The sequence below is a fragment of the Sinocyclocheilus rhinocerous genome, unplaced genomic scaffold (genome assembly GCF_001515625.1).
Source record: "Sinocyclocheilus rhinocerous isolate Xijiao unplaced genomic scaffold, SAMN03320098_v1.1 scaffold24, whole genome shotgun sequence".
Taxonomy (NCBI): domain Eukaryota; kingdom Metazoa; phylum Chordata; class Actinopteri; order Cypriniformes; family Cyprinidae; genus Sinocyclocheilus; species Sinocyclocheilus rhinocerous.
Genome location: NW_015647124.1, coordinates 2,069,425 through 2,086,642, shown reverse-complemented (window position 1 = coordinate 2,086,642; position 17,218 = coordinate 2,069,425). Strand labels below are relative to the sequence as shown.

Genomic DNA, 17,218 nt, shown 5'->3' with positions numbered 1-17,218 from the left:
ATAATTATGTATATTTACAATCCATTGCTAATCGACAGGCTTTATTACAGTATAGAATATATATTTTCTGCCTCATTCTGCGATAAGAAGCAACATCAGATCACAAAAGGATGCATCTGACTGATGTTGTGGAGTAAAACATGTCATAATGTTCTCTTTTGTTGGACAACAGATTTAGAAACGCTTCTCATTGCGAGATGTTTGACGTGTATTGCTTTTTTAAATGCACGTTATAGCGGGGAGGTGTACATCTCAGCACGTAGACTCACAGACATACAGAGTCAATTCGGAGAAATAAAACGCACGGAAATGATTGCAACGTTTGCAATTCACAAGCGCGTATTGATGTCGTACCGAACGGTTCAATAATATATTGAGAACTGCGAGACAAAAACGCACCTGTAGCAGTAATTGGGAGCAGACCACACAGTGAGAACAGTCTCGTTGAAGTGCCACTTGTAACCTTCCATGACAAGCTGATGTGCCCTGCAGATCATGTCGATGTCGTTGGCGGCGTTGAACTGGGCCACGACGTCACTGCCAAACAGATATCCAGCACCTCTCGGGCTGACGCCCCATCCTGTGGTGTCTGAATCAGAGAGCCATGCAGTCATATAATGAGATGCTGATGATGAACAACTTCTCAGTTGTAATCTAGAATTACCTTCAGGATCAGACCACAAAAGATCACACATGGGACCATCATGAGGCACTTCCTGCTTCCTGTCGATGGTTCTGATCTGGTCCAGAGTCTGGATCGAGGGCGACAGGCCTCCGTGTACACAGAAGATCTGTGGGGTCACAAGAAACACATCCACATCAGGCCAGTTCTGAGGCAGAAAGTGGGACCATGTTAGCAAACCAACAAAAAGCCTCACTTTGCCGTCAATGATGGCGGAGAGGGACAGGTAGTCGAAGATCTCTGTGCAGTACCTCCATACCGTGACCGAACCGTATTTTCTTAAACACTCGTCGTAAAAGCCGTACACCTGTGTGATCTGTCTAGACTCATGATTTCCCCGGATCAGGGTGATTCTGTCTGGATAACGCACCTGTGAGGATGAATGTGAAATATTACAATTTAAAATGACCGTTTTCTATTTGAATATATTTTAAAATATAATTTATTCCTGTGATCAAAGCTGAATTTTCAACATCATTACTCCAGTCTTCAGTGTCACATGATCCTTCAGGAATCATTCTAATATGCTGATTTTTAAAAATCAAATACCCACTGTATATTCAGATGTAAAACAGTTCTTTCAAAATTATTTCAAAAATGTCTAAAAAAATATTAATTATTCAAAATTTTTAAACAGTGGTGTACGTTCATTTATTACAATAACAACCATTACATCTCATTACAAATGTCCTAAACAGCTTGACAGTACCTTCAGGGCAAGTAGTAACAGAAAGGTCTCGACACTGTAAAAGCCTCTGTCCACAAAATCTCCCATGAAGAGGTAGTTTGTTTCTGGAACGTCGCCTCCCACCTGAAGAAGAACAGCTTATTAAATACTAATTTATTAACCAATTATTAGTGGATTTGTCAGTATATCCCATTTAAATAACAAATACCCAGTCCAATAAGAAATGCTAGCATGCGATTAGCAAGCTGAAGGAAATAACAGCACCACTGATTTGATTTAAACTAACAGTAAGACTGTCCAGTCAATAACATCAATTACAACTAGTAGGTTGCTCTATTTATTCTACATAGGAAATCTCAACTGTTTGATTGTTTATATCATCGCTAAATGTGAACTATATTATCAACCAGTGATATTTATTGGATATTTATCATTTTATGCTATACCAGCATCAAAAGCTATATTCATGGCAAACTCGGAACGCGACACTGTTTGAAACGGGTCCCTTTTCACTGTTGCACTGTGGTGAGGGAACAGCTGTATGTGTTACTAAGCGTGAAAGTTCCGAAACTGAAGCTGTAGAACTAATAGAATGTGATGAAACAGAAGAACTCATCCACAATATCCACATTGACTGCCACAAATATCCACCGCCCCCTGCCATCAGCTCCCGCGTCTCACAAGTGCGACTTCAGCACTAGATTTAGCAACTTTCAGACCCATTTAGCTGCTTTTTCCCATAGAATATTCATACTGACAAACCTAGCGACTTTTTTGGATAAACCTTAGCTATGGTTCAGTTGGAAGATTTCGCCAGTGCTGTCCCGCAAACGCGAGGTCTGACTTTCCCGGAGAAGTGTCACCTCTCTCGGCGTCTGTTCTGTGCAGTGAGCGACAGAGAAGCCGACTCGTCAATAAATGAGTACAAAACAGCGTTTCCTAGCACCTGTCGCTTACTGATTGTTTGGAATTATAAATATGAGCGTAGTTCGTCTGTTAATATCACATGCACTTTTTTGATTGTTGTTTTTTTTAGTTTGTTACTCAGACGCAGGCAGTGCGCTGCATGAGACAAAAAAGTAATATAGCCAAAACAACCGCATAGCCGCTCTTTAGTGTAGATGCATGTTGATTTTATCAGACGATGCCGCGATTATAAATGAGAGTGACTCCTGGTTAACATGTATTAAAAGGGGTCGTGTTTAGTCACTATTTAGTGTGGTATTTTTTGACAATATTCACTCATCATGACAGTAAAATAGGGCATTCTAAGTCAATATACTGCAGTATTTCCTCTCTCAATCAGTAGAAAATATGGTTAACACCCGGTCATGCATGAAAAAAAATACCGCCACGTACCGTGAAACCGGTATAATTTTGAAAAATACCGTGATATACATTTTTGGTCATACCGCCTAGCACTACCACTGGATACAAAAAAAAATAAAAACATCATTTTGGATTGACTTTTTGTGTGAAAGAACTCAGACATACCCTAAACAATTCCTTCAAGTCATAAAACTGCCCATGGATGTCACCACACACCTGAAGAAAAGACAGAGCTATTAACTTCCCATAAACACGATCAAAGAAATGGTTCATTATAATTTTAAAGAAGATGTTTTGAGAAAAATGTCAAAATATCTAAAAAAATCTTTTCTGTCTCCTCTATGCTCAGTTTCTCAATACTTACTGTTACCGGAGAGTCCACCCTCTGTACGTTACTCTCTTCTACAAGAATCTCTCTGGAAGACACACATTAGTGTTGTATGAGCATATGATCAACAGTAAAATGCTTTTAAAAGCTACTGATTGGCTTTCTGTTGGTTGTAATCACCTGGCTTTGGCACACAGGGCTTTGACCTCATTCTCCTTGATGAGCTCACACCTCCTCAGCTGGTCGATCTGCCTGTCCAGATCACTCATGTCACCCATGGTGGATCTCTGAGAGACCGTCTGGAGAAACCAGTGAATACCGCTACTGTAGGACTAACAATCTCTCTCTGTGCTATCCAAACACAGACACACACACACACACACACCAGATGAAGAGACGTGGAGAGGTGGTGGGGTCGAATCTGGGCACAACAACCTGTTTGGAGTAAAGAAAAAAAGAAAAGACATTTTAATATAGTCAACATTTACTATACTATGTATTTGTCTTATTCAAGTTTAACCATGCAAAGTTAACTTAAGTTTTGCCTCATCATTGAAGATAAGGCAAAACTATGGAAGCCCGTTTCCGCCACTGAATAAAACAAAAAAAAATGTAATTGCGACTTTTTACCTCACAATTCTGACCTTTTTTCACAGAATTTTGAGATATAAACTCGCAATTGCGAGTTATAAAGTCACAATTGTGAGATAAAAAGTCGCAATTGCCTCTTTTATTTTTTATTCAGTGGCGGAAACGGCCTTCCATACAAAACAGCCCGAGAAAGCATCATAAAGTGCAACAGTACACACTGTATATCGCACACACATTACCAGTCAAAGGTTTTAAAATAATGTTTCTGAAACAAGTCTCTACTGCTCACCAAGTTTCTGTTTGTACAAACTGAAGACTGAACTTAACGGCTTTACTGAGGAAAAGATCTACAATCCCATTAAGTATTGTGAATATAGAAACAACATATTTTATGTCCATTGCAAAATCGTTTGAGAGCGTAGATGACGTCATTCGCGGTGCCTCATGATAGTGGGTGGGCGCTAACCAGATATTTTGGCATGAATTGCCTTATCAATTCCCTGATTGGTGGAGATTACTTTGCAGAATCATGGGTATTGTAGTTTTTTACCAGGAATTCTACTGTTATACATGAGTTGAAAAAATAAGGACCGACGGCTTCAACAAAAGCATATTACAGCAGGCCTTAAAAATCAACTCCCTTATAGAGAAAATAAATGGGATTTTTACTTTCAAAACCTGTTGATCATAATAGAAAACCTGTCCGATTAAAGTTATTTTGCCATTACACACCGAGTAAACCATTAGTCAACTCACATGACGTCACATTATCATTATAACGTCATGAAGCAGAAAGACCCACAAAAACAGTTTGCGTGTACAGATTCTTCTCAACAATACATCTCAGGAGAAAGATTTAAATCTCGCAGATATCAAGAGTAAAATATTCATTGGTAACAGAAATATTATACAAAACAGTCTCAAACGACTATATTAGAAATATACTTAATAACATTGTTTATCCTCCAGCTCGTTTTTTATGGTCTTCTGTGTTTGGTGACTTGAATTGGCATAAAGCTTGGCGAACAGTGGATACATTTTACATTAATAACAAAGCAAAATAAGTTTCTTTTAATATAATGCATTGAATATACCCAGTAAAGGAAACTATTTTTCATTGCTTATATACAAAAATATTCTGGACTGATATGGAACATTTAATTAAGAAGATATTGCACATTGCTTTACAGCTGAGAGGTTCTAACATATTAATATACTTTAATGATCAATTGATAAAGACAAAGCCTATCTTGTACAATTATTAATATACATGGGAAAGTTTCATATTCATAAAATGAAATGTTCAGACGCCAAACCAAATTTTTCTCACTTTAATTTAAAACGATTTCAAGCTTTACTGTAACGTTTTACAAAACTGCACAAGTAAAAAGGCAATTAGAGCATATAACATTGTATGTAAATATGACATTGTAGCGTAAAATTTTATTTTTCCTTGGAATATTATTTACTTGTATTTTTGTTATTGTTGTATACCCTAGCACTGGTTTATAGTATTTTTGTTTTGTTGTTGTTGTTTTTTTCTGTTTTGCAATGGATGATTCTTATCGTATTGTTCTTGGTTACGGCATTAATAATAAATAATAATAATAATTAAAAAAACAGGTTGTGTGTACATGTTTTACGCAGTCATTTTAATGGTTAATCGTTTTCTTTAAATACAAAGGCTTTCTGAAACCAGTCACAAATGTTTAATGAGAATTAAGTAAAATATGAATATTCATGACTTCTGATTAACAACGTCATAGTATGTATGCAAATTAAGCACAATAGCCTAAAAACGAGTGGATGAGGTCACTGGCCTTTGGTAGAGAAACCTGCAGACTGCAGTAGTTAATCAAGTTAAACAACTCAAAACAGCGAATTTAATACGGCGTCAAGCGTTTAAAACGAATCTAAATCTAACTCTGGTAAAATAACTTAGATTTAAATCTAATTAGGATGACAGTTCAATCTTGTGTCGCCAACTCGTGTTACAATAAAAGCTAAAACATCATTTTAAAAGTCTTCCTATTTCAATACGCTGTCAAATTTATTATTTCACAAGCAACTACGTTAAACGTAAAAACTAACGTTACTTCGCTCAGTTCGCTTACCCAACGTGACGGTGAATTAGACAGGCACAACTTTCCTGAAAACTTACTGATGAATTAAATAACTTCTAGACGACCAACACTAACAAACACACCACCGACAGTTGTCAATCCCCACGATGTCAAGAGTCCTGATGTCAAACTCGACCTCAATTTCTAGCCACAGACGAATCAATCCTGAATTAGCAGCGCTAGCTAGCCTGAGAGCTAAAGGCCGGAAAAACGAGCTCATCTGCCTAGACAAATACACGGCCAGTTTACGCTTCTTCGCCGATTAAACAACAATAGAGTTCAAGAAATATACGGGTGAAACGTACCTTTAGTCACTCCAGATAGACTTGTAAAAAATAGAGCAATTTAAGGAGTATAACGTCAGTTCGCTTTTTAGGGCTTCCACCCGGTTCGTCGGTCTTTTTTTCCCCACCACCCTCTACCGGCGTCAAGCGCCTCCCTTTTGGAAAGCCAGACATATGTGACCGCCAACGGCTCTCTGCTGCCCCTAGTGGCGCAATGATATGTAACAGCGAGCGGCTTACTACTGCCCTCTAGTGGCGTATAAACATATGACAACCAACGACTCTGTTATGCCCCCTAGTGGCGAAGTGATATATTCAATTCAAAGTACTTTATTGCCATGATTGTTTACATACAATATTGCCAAATAATTATACACATAGAAAGTAATGACAAGAAAAAGAAATATACAATATAACAATAACAAATAGCAGTAAAATAGTTATAAATGTGATATGACAGCCAGCGACTCTGTTCTGCCCTCTAGTGGCGAAACGACATGCATGTCCAGCAGTGACTCTCTGCTGCCCCCTAGTGATAAACACTGGCTATGACAGTTTGAACTACAGTCAAAGTTTAAGTGCTGCAAAAAGGTGCAAAAATGTTTATTGATATTTAGTATGTAATCATTTCCCTCATACTTTTTTCCCCTTCAAATATAAATACATACTCAGTTAAACTCTTAATAAAAATGCATGAGAAATGTCTGTGCGCAGTTTAGATTCTTAGATAGAAGCAAACAAAATAGTGGAAGTAAAATGAAATGTTGTGCGGCAGCTGAGGAGTTAGAATAACAGTAGAATAACTTTCCATAATATTTACCAGGCTGCATAGTGCTTGAATAAGACAAATAAAAACGGGTGAAGAATGCATCTGAAAATATATTACTCCTGAACAGGCTTTTTGAGTTTGCTTTTGAGTTCTGCCATCATGAAGGGACTCCCCATACTGCACAAACAAAATAAGGAAAGAAGTTAGCTATTTGTGAAACAACATCAAATGAAATTAATAATTCAGATTGATATAACAGGCCATACCCAGGATGCCTTGGCGGTGTCCATTTGGGTTTAGCTGGCACTTGCTCTTGTTTGACGGAATCCTCTGTTACTGCAACTGACTTTTGCTGTGAAAAACAGTTGTATTATTACACATCTACACATAAAATAACTGACATATACTTTGATACATACACATTTTTTTTTAAATAAAATTTTCAGCCGTTTTTTATTACAGTTTTACAGTTTCACCATAAACTAATAAAAATAAAATGTGATGCATATTTGTCATGCATACATAAATCAAAACAGGAAAGGACCAGTTAAGATTTTTGTCACAGTACTAATAAGCTGAATGTGTTTAAAATACACAACAAGCAGGTTTATATATTTATCAATAAATCCAATTTCTTTCAATCTCATTCATTTGAACTTTAATTAACTTTAACTTGAATATTGCTTGTTCCACAGCTAACAACATTTATTTTTGCAATTAACAGATTTATGTTGATTCTAAGCAATTTGAATAGCTGCAATTTGAAAATATAATTATTTAAATCAAATAAAAAAGTTTTTAGCTGTAATTTTTATTAGTTTGTTTACGTTAAAACTGTGTAATCCAAACGGATGAAAATTTTATAAGCAATTAAAATACACAAATCTTAAATTTAGGATTAAAAATATTTATTGAGTGTAATATTGTGCTTAGATTACGCAGTACCATCATTTTTTAGACTCAAACTGTTTGTGTGTCCATATCTGTTGTGTACCTGTGGTTGTAGTGTTCTCTCTGCTGCTCCTCCTTCTCTTGCTTTCTTCCCAAACTCAGTTTTTCTCAATACTGGCAGCGCTGCACCCAGTCCTGAAAAATGACCAAGGAAAAAACAAATAATGGACCGATTTAAAGTACTAATAAAATGTTAATGTACTTTTCATTAAGATTTTATTTTGGTAAATACCTGGAAGTTTAAATCCAGTCACCCCTTTATTTGGAAGAGAGACTTCAACCTTCTGACTACATGGTGAAGGCTGTGGGACAAGAGGTTCGACCGAGGCCTTGAAGAGGAGCCTTCTGGGGTCTTTGGGAGGCCGAACTAGGGGATTCTTCAGAGCAATTCGAGACTTCTGAATGGTGAAGTCCAAAGATGATTCCTCAAATGCCTAAAGATAAATAGTCAAGTTTAAAGGGTTAGTTCACCCCAAAATGAAAATTCTGTCATTAATTACTCACCCTCGTGTCGTTTCAAACCCGTAAGACCTTCGTTCATCTTCGGAACACAAAAGTATTCTCGTAGCTTCGTAACTTTACTGTTGAACCACTGATGTGTGGTAGTTACCTTGCTGTCTATGGGAGGGCCAGATAGCCCTCAGATTTCATCAAACATATCTTAAATTGTGTTCCAAAGATGAACGAAGGTCTTACGGGTTTGAAACGGGGTTGAATTTTCATTTTTGGGTGAACTAACCCTTTTAACTTCTTAGTAGGATGACATTTAATTTCTATATTCGTAGAGCTTTTACTCAACAAAATATTCTATATTACCTGTAGATACAAATAAAATTTGCCTTCTGTCTTCACCTCTGGAAGGTCTTTGCTCACTGGATCAAATCCTCTTTTCATCCCAGGTCTGCTGACTTCCATTAAGTCTTCATGACTACTCAACACTGTTTCTCCAGCAATGACCTTCTGTATCTGATCACGACGTCCATCAGCTTCAGTAGTTTCACACTCTGGTGAACTAATATGTTGCTCGGTTTGTTTAAGAACTTCACTACTTGTGGTTTCCACCTCCATTTCTACCTTACTGTCCATTGTCTCACCCAATAACTTCCCTTCTTCTTCCAGGACAAAACCATCAGCTGACACACATGGTCCTTGATATTCTGCATCACCAGGTTCTTCTGTTGAAGGTCCTGCCAAAGGTTCTGCTTCTTGTACGAAGTTCATTTCTGTTTCTATCATTTCCTTCAAGACTTGATTTGTTATTCCTTCTACATACTCTAAAGCGGTCTTCACCACATCTGTCTCCAGGATCTCCTGCTCTTCAGCGCATCGCTCTGATTCACCCTGCAGATGTAGAGTTTCCTCCAGAAACTCTGCTGGACTCAAAGACCTTGTTAATACAGGTTTCACGTCCGTTTGCTCCTCTGCAACATGTTTAATCTCGATTTCAGACATACTTGAAATTCCTAGTGATTCATTGAAAGTGTCCATTGTTCCTAGAGATGATTTGCATTCTCCTTCTGTGAACTCAAGAAGCTCATGTGACTGTAAAGTGACATTTCTGATGACTGATGATTGACTTTCTTTCTCGGAGGGTTCTGCTTCCTCATCTTCTGAACTGATCTTTGTTTCAGTTGTTTCTTCAATCAGTTCAGTTCTTAAATCAACATGTTCTTTGAGTGAGAACTCGGTTTTGTCTATTTCCTGATGTGCCTGACTTTCTGTTGTACCCAAGGATCCGATTAAAGTTTCAATGTCTTGTTCCATCTCAACTGCTTTCAGGGTCTCAGAGTGCTCAACAGAGCATGTGATCACAGCTTCCCTTTCTGCTTGCTCTTCTGCAAGAGTTTGGAGGTCATGTAGGTTAGTTTTGATCTCCTCAAAACATCCCAAATCAGTCTCCGCCAATGCAGTCTCTGGCCCTTTCCTCAATTCTCCAGGGAACTCGCAAACAATTAGATCTGAAAACATGCCTTCAGTTTTCATGGCCACCACAGGTGACCCAGTTCCTGTTACAGGAGTATTTTCTGAAGTATCCTGTTTTGAATCCAACAGCAGGGTGTCTTCTAATGTATCAACGGTTTCGAAAAACTCATCCACTACTGTGGTCATTTTCAGTTCAACATTTGGTACTTTTTTTTCAGATAGTTCTTCGGAAACTCTCTGCAGGGTTTCTACTGACTCCATTAGCTCATATTTAGTCGTGTCTTGTTCACTTTCTGTGGTGTCTTCATCCTGCTCTGTTTCATGCATTACCTCCTCAACCCCTTTTTTCGAGAATTCATCAATGTCATAAAAATATTTTTCCATTACTTTCAGCCTTTCAGGCTTTGCAAGGTCATCTGCTTCCTCTGTAAAATATTCCCGCTGTGGCAGCAAATCTTGCACTTGTGATTCAGTTCCTTGTTCTTCATCATTCTCACTCATCTCCTGGTCCATCTGGTCAACAATTTGTTTCTCCTTTTCATCAATAGGATGCTCAGCATGGTCCATCATGCTTATCTGCATTTCTTGTTCTACATCTTGTCCATAAAGCTCACATTGGACCATTACGTCTGCGTTATCCAGATCTTCACTCTTCATTGCACACTTTTCATCCTCATGATTCTGATCACATTCTTCTTTATCTTCATTGTCACCATCGTTTCGTTCAAGCTGCCCAATTTCTTCCAAGTCCTGTACAGTTTCATTCTCCTTATCCTGCTCAGTCGCACCTCTAGTTTCAGGCATCATCTCCTCAACCTCGTTTTTAGAGACGTAAGCAATTTCATCAGAATATTTTTTTAAATATTCCAGCTGTGGCAGCAAATCTTGCACTTGTGATTCAGTTCCTTGGTCTTCATCATTCTCAATTTTCCCCTGATCCTTCTGGTCAACAATTTGTACCTCCATGTCATCAATAAGATGTTCATCTGCATGTTTAAAACCTCCAATGCCTCCCGTCTCTCCATGATCCATCATGTTTATCAGTTTGTCTTGTTCTACATCTTGTCCATAAAGCTCACATTGGACCATTTCGTCCGCGTTATCTGGATCTTCACTCTTCTGCAAATCTTGAACTTGTGATTCAAGTCCTTGTTCTTCATCATTCTCAGTTTTCTCCTGATCCTTCTGGTCTAAATCGTTCTCCTTTTCTTCAATTAGATGTTCATCTGCATGTTTAAAACCGGCAATGCCTTCTGTCTCTCCATGGTTCGCCATGTTTATCTGCTTTTCCTGTTCTACATCTTGCTCAAATTGGACCATTACGTCTGTCTTATATGCATCTTCTCTCTTCTTTGCACACTTTTCATCCTCATGATTCTGATCACGCTCTTCTTCATCTTCATTGTCACCATATTTTTGTTCAGTCTTTCCAGTTTCTTCCAACTCGTGTGCAGTTTCACTCTCCTTACACTCATTGTTTGCATATACTTTTTCAGCCTGAACCTCATCGGATGAAACTGCTTCTTTCTCAACACATGCGCCAACCATGCGTCCTTCGTTGTCTGTATCAGTCCCAGTGGACCACACTGCACAATAGTAAGTTTGTTTTTTTGTGGTGTGAACATGAAGTTCATCATTACTGTCGTCCTTGACCACATCAGTGTTTTCCCACGGCACAGAAGCCACTTGCACTCTGGCATTAGATGGGGAACACTTGACCTCTGCACTGTCAATTTGATTAGTTTTCTTCCCTTCATTGTTGAAATTATTTGCCGTTACTTCTGTGTTAATCTTGTTTACTGCACTTTTCAAGTCAATATCTTCTGTTCTGGTACGAACACTTTGGTTTCCTTCATCTGTGACTTCCGGTCTGAGATATCGTGCAACAGCCCCTGACAGATAACCCTATACGAGCAAAACATTGAAACAGGAGTCAGTGAGCCTTACATTAGGCTACTCATCAAGAGACAAAGATCATATGAGGACTAGACAAGCGATACAATATCACTGGTATTATACATACAGACTAATCATTATCACAACTTAATCAGTGAAAGTCACTGTTGCAAAAGAGCAGCATTTACTCACCCAAACGGTCCAAATAGTGCGACCAATGCGGTTCCCTGAGCTTTCAGGTGGATCCATAGCCGATTAAATAAAAAAATGATGAATTGCTGACAGATTAATGAGGCTCCCTCGAAGTTTTGGTGGCGACGTCCAGGCGGTTTTTTCACAACATCCCCATTCAGACCATAACAAGCACGTCTCCTTTTTATAAGTTGAGTCCTTTATGGGAAGTTATATTGTTACTGAGTGATGGAGGTCGCATTTGTCGAGTTCCTTGTGCTCATATGTCCGGTGTTTTAATGAGGAAGACGCGCTGTGTGAAGCAGCATTGACACCAGCCAACGCACAAGCACAAACTCTCGCACGGAGTTGGTTTGTGGTGAGGACAGCATAAGAGTCATCGGGCCTGTCATGTTCAACCACACATCATTTCGGAGTACACTTCTCTAAATCACACTGGCTGTGTGTCAAAACCTAGTGAACAATCTAAAAAGGCGGCACCGGTCATGACCGTGCAGCACTGTTGCGCGTGCAGTGTCTCAGTCGCCTGCAGCATTTTTGGACATCATGAGTGAAACCGGCATTTTTTCGTATTTATGATTTTTTTTTTTTCAGTCACAGTGCGAGAAAATCTGCTGTCTGGAAAGAAATCTCACTAGGTTTTGAAATACAGCCATAGTTTTCTGCTGCAACAGTTACTTCTGCGCAACTAGAGTGTGCAGCACCTCTAACTTCCCTCAAGATATTTCACCGTATCAGCTTTAAAGCGTAGCTGATTATGAGATGAGATAGTAATGACATTGTTTGATTATGATAGAAAACTAAAGCATTTTAAGTGTAGGCGCAATAATAACAATAAAACTAATGTGCACGTCTGAATATGCACAAGTGTTGTGGTTTGACGTGTATCTAAGTCAGCTTAGTACGTGGACAAAATTAGTCACTGTGGTGCGTTCTTTCTGACTTTCTCACATACTCGGTTTTAAAAAAAAAATCACATGACAGCTTTATTTTATTTAAGTTTTTAATTAGTTTATTTAATTAAAATTGATGGCAGATAATTCAGAGTGAAGTGAATACCTAATATTGTGTTTCATGCATCATATTAGTAGTAAAAGAAAACATTTTATTTTTTAAGAAAAAAAAATACAACAGCAAAACTCCAGTATAAAGTTTCATGAGCTCATAGGTAGGGGTGGAGGTGGAGGTGGCGTCAAGAGAAGATGTAGATTTCTAAATAACTGCGAGTCATCATGATGACGCTTCCTCTGCAGGCTCTGCAAAACACAAGTGAGAAGTAAACTTCATCTTCTAATCTAGGTCACTTATTGTAGTCTAATCTCATGTGAGTGTACATAATTATAAACATATTTGTCAACAATATTATATTTTTAAGAGGGAAATAAACACTTTAAATGTTTTTAAAACAGTTTATTAGAGTATGTTTTACAAGGAAATACTGCAGCCTAATTTTCATTTTTGGGTGAACTAACCCTTTAAGTCTTTCCGTTTTCAAATTTCATGTTTAATTCAATGATTTACCTGCCGTTTTATTTGCGAAATGTACTATCAGTTTGTTTCTACACCACATTTTTTTCAGTGTATTTAGTATTTATACTGGATTTTGAATAGTAATATTATTTAGTTTTACTGTATCCATTGAATTACTAATTTTACACATGCACAACATCTTGTATCTCAACAACACATTATTTACCTGTCCAGGTAAGATACGCAGGGAATCTCAGTGCAGGATGGGTAATTTCCACAGTAACTCTCAGACACTCTTTCTTCTCTTTCCTCAATCTCACAGTGTTTATATAGGATGGATCCACATCCTCATCCTCATCATTCTCCTCCATATGCTCATTCAGCTGTTTGTCCTCTAGTACGGATTTCATTCCATCCGCACATTCATTCATCTTTTCACATTCGGCATTGCAGTCCACACTAGGCGGCCTGATTCCTGTAGAATAAGCCAAATGGTTGCTTTTCTTATTGATGCTATTGAGAAACATTCAGTCTGCTCACCATCATATTGGCATACGTACTGCGTGCATGTCCTCCTCTGCGACTGTCACTTTCCTGTCGTCCTGTAGATCTCACCAGAACACAAACGCTCTTGAGCTCTGGTTTCCCTTCGCTGTTTTCTCTCTCTCTCTCTTTTGACAAAAGCTTGGAGACGGTCGTGCCACCAGCAGCCCAGAGAACTTCAGCCGTGGGTTTTCCTCCAGAGAGAAGAACGGAGAATATTCCCACACCATCTCTGCTCCAGCAAACCGTCAGAGAACGAGGGATGGAGGGAGCAACTGAGAAACAAGACAGAGAAAGATTGCATCAAAAGAGCCCAAAACCATATGTCTCTATGATATCCTTCATATTATATTCTAGGTTTAGGTTGCAAATTTTTTAAAGAATGAATAGTTGTATTCAGCAAGGATGTATTAAATTGATCAAAAATGACAGTAAAGACATTTATAATATTAGACTTTTCTATAATGTTAGTATTTTCTATTTTTTTCTGTTTTAAATAAATTATATATATATATATATATATATAATTGATTTAAAAAAGAAAAAAAAGAAAATACTAACACTCTCTCACACACACACACACACACACACACACACATATATATGTACAGCTTCCACAAAAATATTAAGCAGCAAAACCATAATAATAATAAATGTTTCTTGAGCAGCAAATCAGCATATTAGAATGATTTCTGAAGGATCATGTGACACTGAAGACTGGAGTAATGAAGCTGAAATTTCTTTGCATCACAAGAATATATATAAAAAAGAAAACAGTTATTATAAACTGTATTAATATTTCACAATATTACTGTTTTTACTGTATTTTTGAAGAAATAAATGCAGCCTTGGTGAGTATAAGAGACTTTGTTTTTCAAAAACATGAACAAAAATATTAATGAAAAAAAAAAATCTATTATTTTCGAGTGTGTCCTTTACCGATATGAGTATTTTTCCAGACTCTCTCAATGGGCTTCAGGAGGGAGCAGTGTGTCACTCTGCAAACTATCTCATCTCCCCATGCCATCTCATCCAGCTCTTTAAGTAATGCTTTTGCTCTAAATGTCCTGGGCAGAGTTTGCAAAGGGCCCCAAAGCTCAGCTCCCTCTTTGATTTCCCTTTCTCTGTCCTCTCCCTCCTCAGTCCAATTCCCTTTTAGATGCAGCCATTTGACAGAGATTTCAAGAGGGTAGAAACCAGTTATGTCGCAGGCGAGGGTCAAAGGTCCCTCCTCAGCAGACGCGAGAGCAGAGGAGATGATCTCTGAAACGGTGGGCTTTTTCATGAACCCTAAGAAAGAATAAAGTCAGTTATTTGATCAAAAATGTGTTGTTAATGTATTTCCAGCCTATATTTGGCTGCCTATATTCGCTATGATACTGCTTATTGCATACTGTGCTGTATTTTACACTGTATACTACCTTAATGTTTTAATCAGTACATGAAAGACAAATTTTACAAAGGGTTAGAATCAAGCAGTTGAGATTTGCTACAGTATGTAGTATATATGGCCCTACGCAAGTGTACTGTATGTATGTGAATGAAACTGGACATACTCATATATCCAACACCATATAAAGAGCTGGATTTTAATATAGTTACATTTTGCGACAAAAGTTTATATCACTATATATTGCTATATAGTTTTATGGCTTTACATAAGTGTACTGTATGTATGCGGATAAAGTTGGATATAATACAGTATATACAGTATATCCAACTTCATATACAGAGCTGTGCAATAATAGTTTACATTAAACTGATAAACTGTTACCTACACTGGACATGGAAGGCAAAGCTGAGAGCAATGCATTAGCAGGATACTATATTCCAGGTTGTATAAATGCACATTTCAGTCAATGTATTAGGTCATCCAGCTATTCAACAAAATTCTCATACTGTGCAAAGTATATACTGCTGGGATAGTTTGTGTATTATGGTATTATGTTTGCACCTCTCAACACAAAAGTCAGTTCCAAGAACTCAGTTATTTCACTACAGCTCTCACCTCTAGTTTCGCATGTGATGGGCTGTTTTAGGGCCGTGTGGTGAACGGCGACCCACACTCTGGTTTCTCCTCTCTCTAGCTCTGCTGTGGGCAGTCTGCACTGGCTCATGGCCGAAAAGAAGCCTTCAGCATCAGGTCGAGGGGCTGCCAGCGCCTGCGGGAAGGACACGGGGCTCAGCTCCCCACCCTCACAGAACCAGCGGAAGGTGATGATGTCCGGATGAAAGTGAGAGGCCTGGGCTGTCATTGTCACAACACCTGACAAGAGAAAACATTTTATAATGATGCATTTATATAATATGCAATATTCTAATGTACGCATTGTTTGTGATACCTCCTTCCTCATTTGCCTCTGAGAACTGGATCTCTGAAACCTCAGGTGGTGCTAAACAAAAAACAATAATGTAAACATGATGAAATGAAAATAGATTGAAACATGCGTCTTGCTTTATATGCTAAAGGAGAAGGAACATCTAGAAACAGGAACCAGCAGGTGCAACCAGGGTAACCAAACCTCACCTCAACATGTCTGGGTCATGTTTCACTCTAAAATCTAGATGCTAGAAAAAGAAATGATGTTTTGCTTAATGAAAATGAAGGTTATTTTAGGACCATTACGTTTTTTTTTTCTCATAACAGTATACACACACACACACACACACACACACACACACACACACACAGTCTGGTCAGCTATCCTTGTGTGGACTCTCCATAGGCGTAATGGTTTTTCTACTGTACAGACCGTATTTTCTATTGCCCTACACCAAGCCTACCCCTAAACCTACCCCTCACAGGAAACTTTGTGCATTTTTAGATTTTCAAAAAACTTCATAAGCTTTTGTACCCGTGGGGACCACAATTTAGGTCCCGTGCGTGACACGAGTCCCCATGAGTCTGTGTGTAGTCAGGTTTAAGTCCCCAACAGAATATATAAACCAGTACACACACACGCACGCACGCACGCACACACACACACACACACACACACACACACACACACATATATATATATTAATTAAATCCAATTCTTAGCTGTAATGTAAAAATAAAAAATGTTTTGCTTAATGAAAATGAAGGTTATTGTAGCACCATTAAGTTGTTAATACAATTTTCATAACTGTAATGTTTTATTAAAAAGGTTTTACTAAATGTATTATATTTTTGTATAAATATTTATACATTTGTATGTATACAAATTATGTTTTATAATAATTTATGTTTTGTAATATTTTTGCTATACTGCCTTTAATTTTTGATTATGTATATACAAAATATTGTTTTACACTGTGTTTTACACTTCTCAAAGGTATGTGTTTCTAGAAATGTGATTCATTGTCATGAAAATGATCTGTCTAATGCAAAAATTATAACTGTGATAAAAAAAGTCTTAAAAAAAAAATATATATATATAATATATATTTTAATATATATTTAAATA

At 37.8% G+C, this 17,218-nt stretch overlaps 3 protein-coding genes across 4 annotated transcripts in view; all 3 read right to left on the bottom strand.

Moving 5' to 3' along the window:
• ppp4cb (protein phosphatase 4, catalytic subunit b) overlaps positions 1 to 6,205 on the bottom strand; it is a 10,946-nt gene extending 4,741 nt beyond the window's left edge. Inside the window, exons 1-8 of one of the 2 annotated variants that reach the window (XM_016513347.1) lie at positions 6,047 to 6,204; positions 3,208 to 3,462; positions 3,064 to 3,115; positions 2,865 to 2,915; positions 1,392 to 1,493; positions 879 to 1,052; positions 665 to 791; positions 400 to 589 (exon numbers count right to left, since the gene is read on the bottom strand). In XM_016513347.1, coding sequence (XP_016368833.1) covers positions 400 to 589; positions 665 to 791; positions 879 to 1,052; positions 1,392 to 1,493; positions 2,865 to 2,915; positions 3,064 to 3,115; positions 3,208 to 3,305 — 794 coding nt within the window. In that variant the 5' untranslated portion in view covers positions 3,306 to 3,462; positions 6,047 to 6,204. Of the gene's footprint in view, positions 1 to 399; positions 590 to 664; positions 792 to 878; positions 1,053 to 1,391; positions 1,494 to 2,864; positions 2,916 to 3,063; positions 3,116 to 3,207; positions 3,463 to 6,046 lie in introns of both variants that reach the window. The other variant, XM_016513348.1, reaches the window with a different exon arrangement.
• A 140-nt stretch (positions 6,206 to 6,345) lies between these two features.
• On the bottom strand, positions 6,346 to 12,274 carry LOC107708968 (probable serine/threonine-protein kinase kinX). Its single transcript, XM_016513346.1, has 6 exons — positions 11,757 to 12,274; positions 8,562 to 11,573; positions 7,978 to 8,179; positions 7,789 to 7,880; positions 7,061 to 7,146; positions 6,346 to 6,971 (listed from the first exon to the last, which is right to left on the bottom strand). The coding sequence occupies exons 1-6, from the start codon at positions 11,811 to 11,813 to the stop codon at positions 6,908 to 6,910; spliced, it is 3,513 nt and encodes a 1,170-aa protein (XP_016368832.1). The 5' UTR covers positions 11,814 to 12,274; the 3' UTR covers positions 6,346 to 6,907.
• Positions 12,275 to 12,792: 518 nt separating this feature from the next.
• LOC107708966 (uncharacterized) overlaps positions 12,793 to 17,218 on the bottom strand; it is a 23,886-nt gene continuing 19,460 nt past the window's right edge. Inside the window, exons 8-13 of the mRNA XM_016513344.1 lie at positions 16,112 to 16,162; positions 15,778 to 16,035; positions 14,709 to 15,059; positions 13,787 to 14,044; positions 13,453 to 13,701; positions 12,793 to 13,012 (exon numbers count right to left, since the gene is read on the bottom strand). Of these exons, the coding sequence (XP_016368830.1) occupies positions 12,987 to 13,012; positions 13,453 to 13,701; positions 13,787 to 14,044; positions 14,709 to 15,059; positions 15,778 to 16,035; positions 16,112 to 16,162 (1,193 nt within the window). The 3' untranslated portion in view covers positions 12,793 to 12,986. The remainder of the gene's footprint in view (positions 13,013 to 13,452; positions 13,702 to 13,786; positions 14,045 to 14,708; positions 15,060 to 15,777; positions 16,036 to 16,111; positions 16,163 to 17,218) is intronic.